Here is a 14,864-nt window from a genome sequence, read left to right on the forward strand (position 1 = left end):
AAGCAAGGAGAACGAATAAAGCTGTCAGACAATGACAGCTGACCTTGTGAGCCCTTTAGACAGAGGCTTCAGACAGAGCCTCTTTTTATCCTTCAGGAAGCGTTCTTGAACTCAAGGCCATAGACTGACCTCACTGTGTCGGGAGTGTCATGTGAAGAAGTGCACCGAAGCACTGCAAGCCTTGCTATTGTCTCAAGAGCTTAGGCGATATCTCAGACGTGATGAAAGTGTCAGAGCTGGCATTCGTGCTCTTTGCTCTTTAAACCTGTAAAAAATGCAGCTGCTTTTTCTATAATGCACACATGATGCCGGTTTGAAAGCAGCAAATCTCTGCTTAACTATAAACCTGGCTTATTCTAGAAATAACTTTGCAATGCTTCTAAATATATACAGTATGTCTGTAGCATACAGCATGAAATAATTCATACCTACAGCTAATTCAACTTGTCTGCAAATGTTTTGTTCATTTCACAAAACAAATAATTTCAAGGTAAATTTTGCTTACATGAAGCCCCAGTCAACACAGTTTAGAACCTCTATTGTCTGTCTCTCTCTCTCTCTCTCTCTCTCTCTCTCTTTTAGGTAAGCCAGTAATGATTGTGACAGAATACATGGAAAATGGTTCCTTGGACAGCTTCCTTCGAGTGAGTATGACATGCAGTGCAGATAATGAGCCTCCATTATGTATGATCTAACAAATGGTGCAAAAGTTCTTAAACTGATTTAAGTACCTGAATTTCTCTGCCATTTTCTCTCTCTATCTCTTTCTCATTGTTTTTGTTTATTCGTTCCACTTTTTGCTGTTTTTCTCACATCACCTGTAAAGTATTTGCTTATCACAACAAGCACTAAATTATCTCCAGTATCTGTACTAAGAAGTACTAAGAATACGTTGCTTTCCAAAGACAGACACAAAATCTACAAACACCTTAGTATCCGTTTGATGGTTAGAGACCTAATATTGCTGCAGAGAGTTATTGCTATGTAAAAGGATCAGTCATTTTATTTTATTTTACAGCTAAAGGCTAGCTGTCTTAAATAGAGCCTGATGTTCCAAAGGCTTTCAAGTGTTTGTGACTTTGTTAAACTTATCTGCACAATTTAAGAATGTATAATCTAGACATCTCATTGATAGAAAAAAAAAAAAGATAACAGACTATAACGTTGGCCTTGTGCCTGCCTGCTCAGCCTGGCCAATTAAACAGAATAAGCATGATCTCTCCTTCAAATGACTTCCCCTTATGGCTACATAAGCACAGCAAAAACAAACAGGCAAACAGTCTGTGTCCAGTGCAGAAGGATTGCTCTTCTAAAAATAAATGCTGATAAAAGCACTAATGAGCTCATTAAACATGTCAGATTAACCTTTGGCCACCACAATCTGGCATTAGCAGTGTTACATCTGACAGTACTCTACACACACTTTTGTCATTTTCCAAGTAGTAACCATCACAGTAGCCATGGCAGAGATGTTGATATTGGTAGAACAAAGTTAACGATGCCAGTCCTCATTTGATGCTATATTGTTCATAGTTATGCCTATTTGCCCCTTATTTCACAAAGCACAGCAAAATTTTTGCCATAAGGAAAAAAACATCTGCATCTGGATAAAGCAGCTGAGAGTACTTTGCAATTTTGGTTAAATACAGGCTGGATGACTGAAATTAGCATAGCATTAAAACAGTGCGAGCAGAGACAGCCTGGTTTTAGCAGGACAGATCTAAACTGTATTCCATATGTGCCTGCACAGCATCCCAAAAATGGCAGAACAGTTGCAGTAATTTCCTGTGCATTTCAGCATGGCCTGCACACTATCACAAAAATAATAATACCGACGGCTTCCCCAAAAGCCTTTTCTCGCCAATGCTTCTATGATTATTATTAAGCCATCCTTTGAAGCTCACTAAAACTGCAGGCAGTTCCAGGTGGTCTAGGGTTTGTTTTCATCCAAACTTAGTTTGTATGCAGCACATAAACATAGTTCCCTGCTTTCTTTTAGAAGGAGGTGGATAAATATAGAAAGTGAAAGACAGAGGGAAAAAAAAGACATAAGAGAAAAGAATTTATGAAAGGACACTTAGAAAAAGACCAGCTCCCACACTGGCCATCTGTTGATAGTGCTTGTTTTTAGTAAAGAAGCCTCTTTCTCTAGAGCTTGCTGACAAATCAATGCTATCTTGCTTATCCGGTGTGTCTCTCTTCTCATCCTGAAGAGCTTCCTCCCTGGTGTTTATCTCTGAGCACTGAGCATACCTCTCAGCATAAACCTCTTTTCACACATGCCAATGTAAACAGTGGCAGGCTGCCAGCAAGCTTCTGAAAAACAGATATGAAGCCTCTGATGTAATTTTGCGCATCTTCGTTGTTTGTGTTGACAAATTATCATGTTCTGAATGAAACTTTTATGAGTTTTCTGTCCACCTGTTCAGACCAAAGGGTTGTCAGGTGTAATAAGCTCATGAAAAGTTTTGACAAAAGAACAATTCTACTTTCCAGCTTATTGTTGTTATATGGTATAGTGATATGAAACACCTACATCTGATCCTCTTTTTCACTCTTTTTCTCTTTTAGAAACATGACGCTCAGTTCACAGTGATTCAGCTTGTAGGAATGCTGCGTGGTATTGCATCAGGTATGAAATACCTCTCAGACATGGGATATGTTCACAGAGACCTCGCTGCCCGCAACATCTTGGTCAATAGCAACCTGGTATGCAAAGTGTCTGACTTTGGCTTGTCCAGAGTGCTTGAAGATGATCCAGAGGCAGCCTACACAACAAGAGTAAGTGCAAACTCCAACTTGAAAACACAAGCTGAAGTGGTACTGATCTTATTGTTTAATTCTTAAAATTGCAATTTCACTGCAAGAGCTCAGATACCTCAGGTAGCAATTGAGATTTATATTATAATATACGTGGCTAGGTTTATCTCAAATGGTGAGACTGAAATTCTTTACACTCGCCTTATACGCCTTTTTTCTCAGCCAACCTTGTGAATTAGTAACTATATATGTCCATCTGACATGCATATGAGTGGCCTTTGGTTAACAAAGCAGACAGACAAAGTATAAATACATTCTGAATCTGGGCTCAACCAATAAGGCTAATGTAACTCCTTTACATCACTGCCTAATTTACTTTACACCTCAAGTATGTGTTTAGTAAATGGAGTACAGTATATTGCATGTTCATTTTTGAAGAAAATCTATACTTTTCCATAATTATCAGTGTACCAGCATCCACTTTTTAATTTTTATTTAATTTAATTTTTATTTTTTTAATTTATTGCTTTGTTCCCAAGTGGCCCAACAAAACAGCATTTGTCCTATTGCGGGTAGATCAAGTTTGCTTCCTGACAATTCTACAGCCTCTTGTAACAATAAGACCAAAAGAGGTTTAAGGGATGGCATGCTCTCTCCAAGCAAAATTTAGAGCATCCTTGTCAACAGTGCATGAACAATAGCAGCTACCACATATACTGTAAAGAAAATGTTTAAAAATAAAGAGCAATTTTTCTAGCTACCAGCTCAAAACTGTCACAGCCTTTAGTTGTTATAAGTGATTCTCTATCATTTGTACATCCAAAAAGTGCAGAGTTTAAAAGAATAAAATCTGATGCTGAATTCAGTCTGAGCCAATGAGCTTACTGTACAGTTGTTTCTTTCATGATCGAGATGTCTCTGGATTGATCCTGTCCTTTAGTACCTTTTCCTATTTAAAGTGGCAATTTTCACCTTCAGCCTCTACTAAATCTGGATGACAGAAGAAAGTAGACATTTGAGATTTTGCACTCATTAGTGCTAATCCCTAGTGCTAAAAGAGCTGGGGTTGTGTGAGTGTGCTCAGAGGGGAGACCTGCATGCAAGTACATTTATTTTTTGAGGACCAGGTGTTTGGATAAAGCAGGGCAGGAGTTGTGTTACTTGGCTGTGTAGATGGTTGACTTTGGCTCCACCAGCATTCTCTTTCTTTCCACCCCTGCTGCAAAGATGAGGGCTGATCTCACAGTAACTCCAGCTTGGGAGCTCAGGCAGAGCTGGGTAAATACAGTGCAGCTCCTCAGGGAGGCGGCTTCGCAGATGAAAGTAGCTTAGGCGGCATTGAAGCCTAGACCAAGATCAGTGCAGGTCCTCTTCAACAGCAAACAAATGCTAATGCTAGTACATCAGATATTACATTAGCACTGTAATTTTATTCATTACATGCATAACAGTTTAAGATTTTCTCCTCCCTCATGTAAGACATCTTACATGTGTCGTGTCCTGCTTAAAATATGTGACTACATTTTGGATAAAAAGTTTGGATATGAATACATGTTAACATTAAACTGAGGGCATTAATGAACACATGCTCCTTCTGCAGCTCTTGTAATGGCTAATGAGACTTTGTCATTCTTCAGGGTGGCAAGATCCCAATCAGGTGGACCGCACCAGAAGCTATTGCTTATCGCAAGTTCACTTCAGCCAGCGATGTGTGGAGCTATGGAATTGTATTGTGGGAAGTTCTGTCCTATGGAGAGAGGCCTTACTGGGAGATGTCCAATCAGGATGTGAGTAAAGCAACATCACTATGGCAGAATAATGAACCTCCTGCTGGTAGAGGAAGTAAAGCATGGAGGGAACAGGTGGCAAAACATAACTTGATACTGATCACCTGAATGCTTTCGTGCATGCCGAGACAGCACGCTCAACCCCATACAGAGACATTACTGAAAAGTGCCAGAGCTTTCTGATGAAATTAGTGTTCTGGCAAATCAGTTATGAAATCAGTTATAATGCTGAAGCTAATTGTTGTCTGCATCAATGTCTGTATTGTTGCACAAGTTTACAGGCCATAGAATTTCTGGTGTTCACCTTGAGGAAATGTGTAAATTAGCTCTGGATCTAATAATTTAATTGTCATTTGGTTGTTATGAAGATATGCTCTTTTCTTGTAGGGCTTTAGCTTAATAGTATTCTATTCTAGAGGAAATGTTTTGTTAGAGAATATAAGTTTTTTGGGTAAATGTGTCTTCCAATGCCAGGACTAAGAAAATATTCTGCAAATTGATAGTAGTTTAAAAACAGGTTTACATGTGTCCTTACAGCATAACAGTGATTTTGCTTGTTTTTCAATGCTTCAGGTGATCAAGGCAGTGGACGAAGGTTACCGTCTTCCACCACCAATGGACTGTCCTGCACCCTTATACCAGTTAATGCTCGACTGCTGGCAGAAAGATAGAAACAACCGGCCCAAGTTTGAACAGATTGTCAGCATCCTGGACAAGCTTATACGTAATCCAGGCAGTCTGAAGATCACGGCCAGCACCACCCCTAGGTAATTGATTGTTCATCCACCCACAATATGATGACAGCCAGTTCTGAAAATGTGCTTACTGCAAACTACCACCCACTCATGTACTGCTCCATGTCAAATTCTGTTCATCAGCATGTAGCTTTCTACATGAACTTTAATGAAAGGAAACAGCTTGTTCCTCCTTTATTCTCTCACATCACCCAGATTTCCACCCTCACCCTCACTGGACACTGGTCATTGTGCTCTACTATCTAAATAAGGACTCTATATATATATATATATATATATATATATATATATATATATATATATATATATATATATATATATATATATATATATACACACTCTGGCAGCAGGTATTGTCTTTAGACAGCCGAAAAATCTTTTAGTATTAATAGCTGTGTGCTTGACCTCATCAGTAGGATAAGCAGAATGCTGTCTATTTTTAATGTTTATAATTTTGTCCCACAAAGATAAATATAAGTATTTACTTTTATACTTTCTGTCATTCTAGAAATGGCCTTGTCTTTTCTGTGTTAAAATAGAACAGGCCTAAGCTTACCTGAGTAATATCCTGGTACATTTGCTCATTCGGTGCCAATCTATTAAATGTAACAGGGAGCTATTTAATTATTAAGATGCCAAAGCACATAACTGTGACTAATGATGTCTTAAGGAAGTGCAAATATATGCCAGGGAGTTCACTTGTAATTTTCCTAATTGGTTTTTAACATAGAGAGCCAGGGAGCAATAGACCCAGGTGATTTATTGCTCAAAGGTGCTGAAAAAGTCATTCTACAGTCTCAGCTTCGCCCGCTCCCATGCACCTCGTTTATCTACAAGCCCTATGTGCTAATAGATCAACGATTCAGCCAGCTTTAACATCCAACCTCAGGCTCCAAGACCTGACCCTCAGTTAGAGAGATGAGTAAAATCCACAGAGCGTGTTACACAGGAAGTGAAACGAAGGCAGTCTTCCAGCTCGGAGATGGCTCATGCACCCTGCACTCCTTCACAGCAAGAGGTGCATTCCTGTACGTGATGAAGCTGCCCAGATGTCTCTCCTGCAAAGGGGAAGGGCAAGTTCTTCCTCCTCCCTTTTCTCCCCTGAGAGCATTAAAAACAAGATACTACACAGCCACAGTTATTTAGAGGTCACTACACCAGTAGGGAAAAAAAGAGAGAGAAAAAAAGATAGGAACAGACAGAGAGGCAATTGTTTACCCCAAGTTTTGTCCCACGTGTATGATGCACTCATGCCGAGAGAAGGCTCAGAGTCGAGGAACCAGCAGGTTTTAGACACAGGGGTTTTAGGCTATCACTTCGATTTCCAACAACAAAGCCATTTCTTTTCATGTTTGGCCTTCCCTCTGTGCTGTATGTGTTTTGTTGAGAATTCAGTGTGGTGTCTGAAAATAAACCATCAGATCAAAAAACAAAAGAAAAGAAAGTTGAGGTCATTCATAGTTTACTGGTATAGTCACAGGGTTAAGTGCAGTGTTTTGAGTGATGCATTCTTATGAATTGTCTTTGTATTCTTAGGAAACAGTTAAAGCAGTTTTGAGCTCAGAGCACTGCAGTCTTTTGATGGTCAGTGTACAGGTCAAATGTGTTGTTCAACCTTAGATCTAAATCATAATATTTAACAGTGAATACCATATTTAACAATGGAACTAAGTTTTACCACGGTGATTTACGTAATGTTTGGTGCATGGGTTTAAAGATATATTAAGGTGAATGAAGTAGATTCGTGGACAGTCTTTAAAATCTTTCTCTGTCTTGTGTGTCAGAACATGTATGGACTATTTCTAATTTCAACTATGCTGTTGAAACTCTGTGAAGATATTACCTCATCGTCTTGGACATCTGTTAATGTTGGCTTTTTCTTTGTCTGCCATTGAAAAAATGTGGCTGGATGGTGGACTTCCTGATATTATATTGCTTAAAATAGCATTCTCCAGAGAATATCATAATGTCATTTCCTACATTTAATTCTCCTGATTCTGATATAGGTTTAATGCTCACGGGAACTCATCTTTTCCTTCTTCTAAATTCGAACTGGAATGAAAGCCCATTTTGCATGAAAAGAACAAAATATATTATTCAGTTGCACATTTTATTTAGCATGATCTGTCATACATTACAAAACAAGTGTAGAAGGAAAATCTAAATTTTTTTAAATTATTAATGCATAGTGGTCTGAAAATATTATTATCTAATGTATGAGAGTGCAATAGGAATTTATATGCAGATCACTTAGTTATATCCGTTTGTAGTTAATGTTAATTTTTAATACGCTTAAATTTGAATGTGTCTTAGAAATATAGCAAAACAGGATACACAGAATTTACAGCATGTAAATATTACTAAGTTGCAAAAACTCAGAATATCAGCATAATAATCTCAAATTTACATCTTTCCAAATGTAACTGGATAGTTTTTGTAGTACTGTAACTCTCACCGGTTCCCTTGAATGGCTAAATTATTGTACTCATTTACCTTATAAATGTGCTTCTGATACAGACACAACCCATTCAAAGAAGCACTTTGAGAAATAACCAGAGATAGTGATACTATAAAGCAAAGTTTTCTGCATGTATTGGATGTTGCCAGAGAATGTTTGCCATAACATGGATAGAGGGAAACAGATTTGTGTCTCCACAGAGAACGTTTAGGCACGCATGAGAATTTTGTGTTTACTGTCTTCAGCATGCACTTTTATGAGCTTCTCATTTTTGTTATTTTTCGAATACATTATTATATTCACTACCAGAAAACTAGAAACATGTATTATCTAGTGGTGGTGAAATAATTTCTACTACGGTGGACATGAATGGGTAAGGAGCCACTTACACTGATATTTAAGCACAGAATAAATAATAGTAATGGAATAATATGACACTAATGTTGATTACTTTCCAATAACAGCACGTCTTGATGTATTTTGTTATACTACAATAATTTAGCAACAATTATGATAATGTATAATAAATTTGAAATGTTATCATATTAGAACGAGCACATTAATATGAGCCTTGCTATTGGCACTGCTGTTAGAGCCATGCTTAAAGTTAATCAGCACCTTCGGATAAATCACATTCAAGGGCTTTGGCAAAAGGAATAATAACAACACATTTTCACATTATCTTCGCCTCCCAGGTCAGTCAATCAGCTCCGTACCAGCACAGATATCACCTCATTCAGCACTGTGGGCCACTGGCTGGAGAGTGCAAGGACTCTACCCTGTAAAGAGGCCTTCAGTGGAGTCAGCTACAGCTCTTGTGATACACTACCCAAGACCTCTGCAGAGTAAGACTGCCTTCCTTGCACAGTACTTCTTAACACCTAGACACAAAAAGAGCATATTTTCATAAATTTAGCACATTTAATAATATCATATATAATCATGTGTAACATATAAACATATGATCATGTGTCTGGTGTACATGTATAACATAATGTGATTTGTGCTGATTTCCGAGTGCAAACACATCATAGAAATGTTTGACTACCTAGACATCTCCTCTCAACTGCAACAGCTATTCTGTTTTTGCCATGACAAAGCAGCAGACATACAGAAAACTGTCACACCGAGGCAAACTAGAAACAAGTCAGACAGGCAACACAACTGTGGTCTAATTTTATATGTGGACCGGATGTTGTGACCAGCCAAACACTCAACACAATAAAGGCCATATTTACAAAGCTTCTCCAATTAAAATATAAATCCCAGCTTTGGTCCACATCTATGCATGTTTGCTTCTGGGAAAAATGCTGTGTAGTAGCTGGCAGGAGATCTTCTTGTAGCCAAAAACATCTGTACAGACACCCCCCCTGAAGTGATAAGGTATTTGACAGTGTAAATAACGTGACATTTATAATCAACATGATCAAAGCCTTGGTCCTGGAGAACTGGTTTTCTTGTTCTGCACTGTACTTCTTTAGAAGAAACAGCTAACTAAGGAGCGAGAATGTTTTATGTGTATATTTGTGTTAGAGGGCTGGGTAAATAATTATATGCAAATAGATTTTCTCTCCCATAGCCATGCCCGAGAATGTGGTAGCTTAAGACACAGCTGTTTTCTCATGACTTGGCCTTACAGGGAGTGGACTGTACAATATTGTCGGACCAAAATTAATATAATAGAATTAACATTGATCTTTAAATGACTATTATAGTCAAACGGCCTTCAAATGTCTTATAATCTTATATTATAACCTGTTCAGTACTATATAACAAATAATCTGAACAAATGTCATGTTTATAGCTACTCTGATAAGTCTCTGCTTATGATTTTGTATACACTGTTTATACACTGATTTGCTTGTGATATATACCCCAATGAAAACTAAATAAAAATGTATATATAAAATATAATTTAAATATATAAAAAATATATATATGGATATAACTGTTATTGTGCTATTTTTTAGTCATCTCTATGAGACTGTTTTGACTTCATTTATCAATAACACCATAAAACATAAGGTTACTGTATACATCTTTGTACATACACAGTGGTTATTAGTCTTATAGCTCCAGCTATAACTTTAAAGTTTTTTATTTAAAGTTAAATTTAAACTGTTTGAAAATATACTGTATATGCAGTGATTGCTGTAATAATCAACAAAATATTTGTTACGTCTACGAGAAAATTGTAGCTAATTATAAAATTTTAAATAAAAATATACAGTCAACCCCCAATAATTCGGGCTTATTTTCATGGCTCGGAAAATTCGTGGGTTATCATTTGGAACCTAACCTAAGTTGCGGATTATCTTGAACGTTAGGAATAGCATTTTAAACTATGTTTTCACTAACAAATTTCATAAAATTTTTAAAACACATTATTGTATTAAAGTGACATTATGTCTAGATGAATTCACTAAGGGGGTGCGTCCAAAATTCACGGATTTACGGAAATTGGTGGAGGACTTGGGTTCTGTATATTGAAACAGGACTTTAATAATGAATGTGTATATTAAAGCTAAAACCAGAAGCCCTATTAATGATAAACACCCCCCACCCCCATTGAAATATTTAGATACAATGCTTCAAGTTTTCACAGTAATTAAAGAAGTATCGGAAGTGTGTTTTCACTTTCTGCTTTCTTTCTTTAGGTTCTGTTGTTAATTAAAAAAAACCTTATGTACTCTGTACTTCTGATTTTGATCAAAATATGTTTTCAGATACATTAATGTCTAAATAATAACAATAAATACATTACACCTATATGTAGATGTGCTCTTAAATTGCCACCTTGTTAGTTTATATACGTACATATTAACCATTCTCAGGAGACATGCTGCTAAATGCTAAATCAAGCATCAATCAACACATGGAAATGGTTCAGTGTTCTGACAGTATTCCAATTCTATACAAGAAAAAAAAACCTGCCTGTTTATGGTGCAGTCCATTGTTACTTTCTATTCAGTCATTATTGTTACTCACTCTCACGTATCTTTGAGTTAGCACACTTGCACAAGAGTGGATAATGACGACTCAGGCTTCAACGCTTTTGCCTTGAACAGTCAGTGTTTTTTATAGTTTTGAACATATAGTGTAGTTTATCATCTTAATTAACATTGCAGATAGTATACACCTTTCTATGTTCGGGATTATACATTTAGCATGGAATATTGTATTTTTAATAGCTGATGCATATTGATGCTTGGTCACGGATCAACATGTCACAGCCAATAAATATAGCAGTCACTTTAAAGGTTTGCTTTGTCCATAGAATCTGTCTGGCTGAGGTCAGGCCTACAGCCACTTGTCCTGAGTGGGAGCCATCCATGGGAATTACGACTCTTTAGGCCTTACACTGTGGACGGTGGGTTTGGACTGTGGTTTACTGTGTGCTGCCTAGCTCCTAAAGTGTTCACTTACAAGACCCTACAAGATGCTGTGTGCACATGCTTAAAGGCATAGCTAATTAACAGTGTGAATTCTAACCTAGATGTGCTTGTACTAATATGCTTTGATAAAGTCGAATATAAAGCTGTGAGATGCGACAGCATTTTTACAGAAAAAGTCCCCCACACTACACTAATTTGTTAATGTCACAATGTTTTAAACACATTTTAAGGATGTTAAATATTCCATTAACAAAGAAGACGCACTCCAACTTAAAATTATGTGCATGGGATAAGTAATGTATAACATGCTTGGTCAATCTGACTCTATTCTTTTACTCACTGCATGCAACTAAAAAGGTGGTATTTTTTATCCTAGTAGAAATCAACTAAAAGTAAACTTATTTCTGTTATGTTTCCAAAGATTAAAGTTAAACCTTTTGTCAAAGATCCCTGGAATCAGATTTTTACTGTCCAAAGCCTTTTATAGGACTCTCCCTCAGCCAATTAGGTCAATTCAGCAGCTTGCTGCAATTTTGCAATCTTTGACAGATTTGAACTTGTAATTTAGTAAATGTTGCACCACTCATAATTTTCCTCTCCTTCTCCTTCATCAGGGACTTCAAGAAGGTCGGTGTAACGTTTCTTGGACCTCAGAAGAAGATTGTGAGCAGTATCAAAGTACTTGAAACACACTCAAAAAATGGCCCAGTTCCTGTCTAAAAAAGTGAATGAAAAAATATTAAATAATAGATAAAAGGATAAACAAAAGAGAGAGAAATTCGGGAGAATGATGCTGCTTTAGAGTTTAAAGGACAGAAATGTTGAATATGAGAAGAATCATAAACAATAATGTTTGCATGTCAGGGCACAGTTAAGCGGTGCACCTGGAGAATGGCTGTTGTTCCTGCATCCAGTCACATTGGTGAGGCAGGAAGTGTGCCTTGTGGACTGTTATTGTATTGCCTTATGCAATAAAGAAGAATAAAATAAAGGTGGGAACTTCTCTGCTAAAACTAAGCTTTGGGGCAGGACTCTAGGCTCCCATAAGCTCCCCACAGATCAGCAGAGCACTGTATGAAGAGTGAGATGGAGCAATCAGGAACTTGGTGTCTCCACTGTGCAGATACAACTACCAGCTCTTAACACATGACAGGAGGGTTATAAAATGCAAAAACTGTATAATGCAGCCACCCTTTTGGAGAAAATGAACTCAAGTCTAAGGACTGTTCCATCCACATGCCTCACTGGTTTTCTGTCTTGTTGGATGGGGAGTGTCTTAGCTAGCTGAGGAGAAAAACGCCTGCCAGTACGCAAGAGATGCCTTTATATTTCAAGATTTCACTAGCGATCTGGAGAGCTGGGGAATGGATTCCAGTAAACTACAGTGCAATTGTCTATCAAAGCAGGAATGTCCAAAAAAAAGACAAATTATTATTTCAGTCATTTCCTTATTTCTCAGTAGATGTGTTACATTGAGCAGCATATATGTTTAACCATTACAGACTTAGAAAAGAGGGATCAACAATAAAAGACTATGTATGTACTCCTTCATTGTGTTCTTTATGCCACTTCAAGTAGACACTTGCTTTTGGTGGTGAGGAAACCTGTATCTGGACAATTACTTTAAACAAAAGTGATTATGTAAATTTGTAAAGTTCTTAGGGGAAAAATCTATGCGATTCCTAGATGTATATCCCTAATCCGGCTTCCTGCTGGGCAACATTTAGAGAAATGTTTTGAAATGTGGTTAAAAAAGTGTTAGTAACATCTGCATCTGTCCAGTATGATCACAAAGTAAGAAGGTCAAAGAACATAGTGGAGTAGGGCATTGAAAGTGTTGGATACAGCAAAAATGAAGGATCTCATTGAAGAGAAAAATGTATCATTTCCTGTTGTGAAATTTCATAAATCTTCAAACGGCACTAACATATTTGAGGGAAGGAACTTTAGGGACAATGTGAAGTAATATGTCCATCTTGCAAAAGCTCAGGATGCACAGCCCTCATTCGATTTTAGGATGGGAAAAGACCGAAAATAAGTAAATATCATGAACAGACTACTTCAAACTAATGTTCTGTTCCATTTGATCATAAATTAGTTTGTGATTACAAACAAAAATAGAAATGATCTGAAAGGGGAAAATAAATGCATAATCCTTAAAAATGTTTCATAAGTGTGTTTTGACATTGTTTATTCAGATCATGAATTAAATACATAGACTGTGGTTTTTCTCTAAAATGATGGAAACATTTAGCTTTTCTTTTTTCCCTTTAATCTGCCTGTAAATGTTGCTGCTCCCACAGCTCTCAGCATGTACATATGTAAACACACCCTGTAATAACAGCAATGGTGAACGCACCCAGCCATCCTTTTGTACAAATGTTTGTATGTATAAAAGAATGAAAGAAAATCTGTTTAAACTTTTAAAAAAAAGCAAAATTTCATTTGTATTATATTTTCTGCTCTTTTGTATCATATTTGTGTTTTTTTTATTTTACAAACAAAAATCAACAGCAATGACCTATTTATTTGATAACAAACAGTATACCATGCTAATTTGACTGTTTTTTTGTTTGTTTGTTTTGTTTTGCAGCATACAGTAAGTTATGACATTGTTATTTGATTACATTATCAGTGTTGTGCATTTTCTTTTTTGAAACATGACTAAAGAGAGCAATACTGTTTTTCCACACTGTCCTCCTCTACTCTTCCTTTAGAATGTTCTTTGTGTGTGTGAGGATGTAAGTGTGCATATGTAGATGGCCTTGTCTACTAATGTAAAATGATTTGTAGTGGAAACATTTATATTTTTATAATAAACTGTGTCAAAATATTTTCTAAAGAATGAATGAAGACAGGATTGTGTCATAATGATTTTACTTGACCAGTCTTATGCTCCAGTGATTGTAGTGGTGATGCATTGGGACAGTCATCCTAATAAACCTTTTAGTCAGAATCAGTTGCATCATGGTCAAATGCATCATATAAGAAGCAACTATGTAGCCATGTTAAACCTTAAGGCAAGGTAGATCTAGTCTTATTCTGTGTTTCATTTTCTTGTATAAGTACTGTAAGGTTTGATTTCAAAGCAACAGGAGTTACATTACAATTCAAGCAGAAAGTTCCTGCAGGTTCTAGCATATGTTCCATCTACAGAATCAGAAATTTTACAGCAGGAAGCCAGCTATAGTACTCTGTGTAAAAAGCCATATGTTTTGCCAGAAACTCATAAGAATTCCTAAGTTTGAATTTTCTTTTTCACAGCTTATGTTTCAGTTTTCACCAGTTAGCTCATTACACTAGGATGCATTTAGTGAGTTATAAAATGTAATTGCTCAGTTATAAGATTGATTCATGATACGTTCTGTGAGATTGGTCTGAAATTCTCACCCACAAAAGGAAATAAAAATAAAATTACACATCCTTCAACTTGTGAATACTGAAATCTTTAAACAGGCATCCTATTGTGTTGATGTTCTATATAATTATGCATCATCCATGTGGTTCCGATTTACCAAATCTCTTGTGTCCTCAGTACATTACAGTCGATATAGATCATGTTACATGCCATCAATAAACAAATCCATATTCTTTTATACATACGTAAACCCTGGGTTTATTGTGTGATGTTATTTTTACTGCAACTGATTTTTAATAGTTTTTCAGAGCCATCAAACTCAACTGCCTGAGATATGAGTGATGGGAAATC

The 14,864-nt window shown here is 36.7% G+C and overlaps 1 protein-coding gene across 2 annotated transcripts in view; it reads left to right on the top strand.

The window, feature by feature from the left end:
* epha3 (eph receptor A3) overlaps positions 1-14,579 on the top strand; it is a 70,239-nt gene extending 55,660 nt beyond the window's left edge. Inside the window, exons 12-18 of one of the 2 annotated variants that reach the window (XM_046844446.1) lie at positions 583-644; positions 2,572-2,781; positions 4,398-4,547; positions 5,121-5,314; positions 8,456-8,605; positions 11,038-11,130; positions 11,770-14,579. In XM_046844446.1, the coding sequence (XP_046700402.1) occupies positions 583-644; positions 2,572-2,781; positions 4,398-4,547; positions 5,121-5,314; positions 8,456-8,605; positions 11,038-11,113 (842 nt within the window). In that variant the 3' untranslated portion in view covers positions 11,114-11,130; positions 11,770-14,579. The remainder of the gene's footprint in view (positions 1-582; positions 645-2,571; positions 2,782-4,397; positions 4,548-5,120; positions 5,315-8,455; positions 8,606-11,037; positions 11,131-11,769) is intronic. The other variant, XM_046844438.1, reaches the window with a different exon arrangement.
* Positions 14,580-14,864: the final 285 nt, after the last annotated feature.

The sequence above is a fragment of the Silurus meridionalis genome, chromosome 3, assembly GCF_014805685.1.
Source record: "Silurus meridionalis isolate SWU-2019-XX chromosome 3, ASM1480568v1, whole genome shotgun sequence".
Classification (NCBI taxonomy): domain Eukaryota; kingdom Metazoa; phylum Chordata; class Actinopteri; order Siluriformes; family Siluridae; genus Silurus; species Silurus meridionalis.